The 3,814-nt window shown below is 33.9% G+C and overlaps 1 protein-coding gene across 1 annotated transcript in view; it reads left to right on the forward strand.

The window, feature by feature from the left end:
- The window catches only part of MAP3K1 (mitogen-activated protein kinase kinase kinase 1), a 151,103-nt gene that overhangs the window by 125,657 nt on the left and 21,632 nt on the right, over positions 1-3,814 (forward strand). Inside the window, exons 3-5 of the mRNA XM_010725434.3 lie at positions 568-774; positions 2,379-2,579; positions 3,455-3,571. Coding sequence (XP_010723736.3) covers positions 568-774; positions 2,379-2,579; positions 3,455-3,571 — 525 coding nt within the window. The remainder of the gene's footprint in view (positions 1-567; positions 775-2,378; positions 2,580-3,454; positions 3,572-3,814) is intronic.

Consider the following 3,814-nt stretch of genomic DNA (forward strand, 5'->3'; position numbering starts at 1 on the left):
AGTAATATCTCAAAACTCTTATAGAAAATATTTTTTTACTTTAGATTTTTTCTTTGTATCATGGTTACTGCATGGATTCCCTATTTAACCTGCTTCCTTTGAGGCACCTAGTTTTTTAGTTTAACTTTCTAGCCCCAGATTTTATTACTACCACTTTAATATTTAGGTTTTTTTTCAGATTGTAGCTGTGGATAATAGTAATTTGTCCATATGCTCATGAATTACATTCCAGGAAGGGAAAAATATAGTAATCTATAGAAAAAAAGAGTTTGCTTTTTGAATACTTCTCCTATATGCTGTTTACTTCCATAATCCAATTGCAGTATATTTAAAAACAGCACAAAAGAGGTTGCTAAGAAGTTCTGAGTTGCAAGCAGTACACATTCAATATGATGACATTTTAAAGTGAATTGTCAGATCTCAGATCAGGGGTATAAATGTAGGCCTTTACTCTTTCAGGCAGCACGAGGCCAATAATTGTATAATGCTAGCAAAATAAGTTTTGATGGATCTGTATTGTTTTAATGTAAATAAATAATTCTGACCTTATGGTTTAATTCCTGCAAGGTGGTGAAACCTATCCCTGTGAAGGGAGATGGATCTGAAATGAACAAGCTATCTCTAGAACCTCAATCTGAAGGACAAAGCAGTGCTTCTTCACCTACGCAGAAGGGACGGCGTAGTCCTTCTCCTAGCAGTTCTTCTTCATCATCCTCTCGGACTGTTAAATCTGAGTCACCAGGTGTTAGAAGAAAAAGGGTATCTCCAGTACCTGTAAGTTGCAAGTGTGACGTAATGACTGAATTGAGTATGTTCTGCAATCTTACGCATTAAAAAAGGCAGTTAGTACATCGTCCTTTGTGATTAGGACAAGATGCTGATGTAATGGGGTTATGACACAGCATCACTTGAGAGAGAGATATGCAGAGCATGTATCATGTTACATTTCTCTTATGTCTGGAATTTTATTCTCTGCTCTTAAGGTGTGTTTCTTCTTTTTAATTCTGTCATCCTTTCAGGACTTTTTCTGTGGGAAATAAATAAGAAAATATAGATATGCTCTTTCTCTTAGCTTGATTTGAGCAAGGAGGTACCATGTGTTTGTTCTTTCTCTAATTTTTCATCAGCTTTCCAGACAGGACTATTCCTTTGAGGGTAGAATTGCTATTAGAGTTCTGTAGAAAAGAGTTACCAGTATGCTACTTGTGATCCTTTGTTTGAGGACTGATGTTTACATAGAAGTTGTGGAAGTTTTAGGTGTGCATTCTTAGAAAATAAAATCTGTACTGTTATGTTAAAGAAAACATGGAATGGAAGTTTCAAGAACTAAAAACTCACTTTATTAGAGAATTATTAGAGAATATTGAGAATATAATATTTTGAGGAATAATGTTTAACAGATGATACTAGCATACTTGTCCACAGCTGAATTTGCTGACTCACGCAATTAGAGAAGGAATAATAGCGTTCCCTGTCCAATTGCTCTAAACAAGGTTTCCAAGATGGCTAAAATGTGTACTGCTTTTCCACTAAACTTAGAGATGAAGATCACACGGTACAGCACTGTAGAACAGCTTCTTTCTTCTTGCTGAGAGAAATGCAGATGCCAAGTTGTTCCTCTTCTTGTTATTAACCTTTCACATGTGAAAAAAACTTGAAGACATCTTTTACTTAAGTAATGGACATTAAGTCAATTCTGACCTTCTGCATTGTAACTTATAATTCAGATTGGATCTATACCAAAGCAGAAATTTAGAAATTGGATAGAATCATGAAAGCATTTCATAATATTAGAAATGTGAAGAGCTTAAATGAAGACACTTTTAATTAAAAAATTTTGACCACTGATATTTTTTTTTCCATAATCAAAAATAATCTTTTGAGCCAATAGTTGTGCCAATGTTGTAAAGGATAGGGAGCTGTATTCTTTTTCCTTTTCTTTGACGTTTCTTAAAGTTAACTCCTCATTGACTGAAAATTTGTATCGTACACTATACTCATGATTTCATCACCTATTAAATATATTAGCAGTATAAACTTGTTCAATAACTTGTTTGTTTGTATTGAGTCACAAACCTAAGATGTTCTAGTTGAAGTATACCTGCCAATTTAGTAGTAGGAAGTTAAGGCTATCAGTGAAGACATATATGTTGAAGCTTCTTAAGATCCCTATTCTGACATAATGCCAGACAAAATTTCAGTTACAAAATTTTAGTTTTTCTTCTGCACTCTATTTCTATTCAGAAGAAGATTGCCCTCTTTAAATTCCTGTAATCTAATCAGGTTATAGTTTCTTCCATCTAGAGGGACTCATCATTCTGAAAAAATACATAGCTAAACTTTCAGTTGTCATGAATATGATGGAACCACTTGTGTAGTTTCAGAGTGGACGAATAACACCACCTCGAAGAGCCCCATCTCCAGATGGCTTCTCTCCATACAGCCCTGAGGAAACAAGTCGTCGTGTCAACAAAGTTATGCGAGCTAGGCTGTACCTGCTGCAGCAAATAGGACCCAACTCTTTCTTAATTGGAGGAGATAGCCCTGATAATAAATACAGAGTGTTTATTGGACCTCAGGTAAAGAACGTTTGTGCTGTCTGTAGCTTTTACTAATATATAGTTTATATTGGAAAACTGTACAAAATCAAGTTTGATTAGTCACCAATCCATGCTAATTGTTCTGTAAAATAATGTTTGAAAGTTGTAATCTGTGCTTATGTAACGTAATGATCAGCTTGCATTTTTGTTTGGGTCAAGCACTATTTTTGTTCAGAATCCTCTTTTAAAAAAGACTACTTAAAAAGTCTTCACTAATGTAGGAATGAGAAATATATAGGGCAAGTGGCTTATTAAATGTCTTATTAAACATTTTTTGTTAAAATGTGGCCACTTAATTTCCTAGTTACTCAAAGTGAAAAGCATTCTTTCCTGTATTTGTGGAGTACATATAAATGACAAGCAATGTCACAGTTCCTCTAGTGGAGTGATAGTATAATTAATATATCTGTAAAGAGGTTCGTTTTAGAGACGTTCATAGTACCACTGTGATTCTGCATTGGAGACATCTAGGTTTTTGTGTAAACAGAAGAATCTGTTGTAAGTTTTCTGTAACGCTAGAGGTCTGTGTTACGACTATATGCATAAATTCCTTTTTGTATAAAGAGTAGTAACAACTTTTAGTTCATTTAAAAAAAAATAAAAAATTGATATTAAAATTGTCCTGAGTGTTTCAGGAATTCTGTAAGGCCATGTATGATGATATTTATGTCCATATATAAAATACTATTTTGCAATAAATTATCTGTTTTTAAAACAAAAATAGAACAAAAAAAAAAAGGGTTTACTAGGGCCTTCCTAATATAATATACACTTCCATGATGCACCTCAGTGTGGAAGAATGATCCATCTAACTATGAAGTCAGTGGAGTCCTAGCACGTGCTTCTCATTGCAGACATGTAGCTGTGGCCGTGGAACATTTTGTATTCATCTGCTCTTCGTTATGCTGCGAGTTTTCCAGCTTGAGCCTTCAGACCCAGTGCTGTGGAGAAAGACACTGAAAAACTTTGAGGTAATCAATGTCATAAAGATCTAATGGCAGATATAAAATATTGCTCCAGTTAAAAGTCTTTAGGATGCTATCCTAAAAATACTAAAAACAGTTGTATTTCTAAGCAACAAGATTGTGTTTTTACTTGTCTTTAGTTTAGTCTTAAGTCTGGGTAAAAGAAGAATCTACAAATTAAAGGTGTAATTAGAAATGTTAGTAGAGACTGTAGTTCAGTGAAATTATTCATATCTCAAATTTTCTAGT

This window comes from Meleagris gallopavo, chromosome Z (assembly GCF_000146605.3).
Source record: "Meleagris gallopavo isolate NT-WF06-2002-E0010 breed Aviagen turkey brand Nicholas breeding stock chromosome Z, Turkey_5.1, whole genome shotgun sequence".
NCBI lineage: Eukaryota > Metazoa > Chordata > Aves > Galliformes > Phasianidae > Meleagris > Meleagris gallopavo.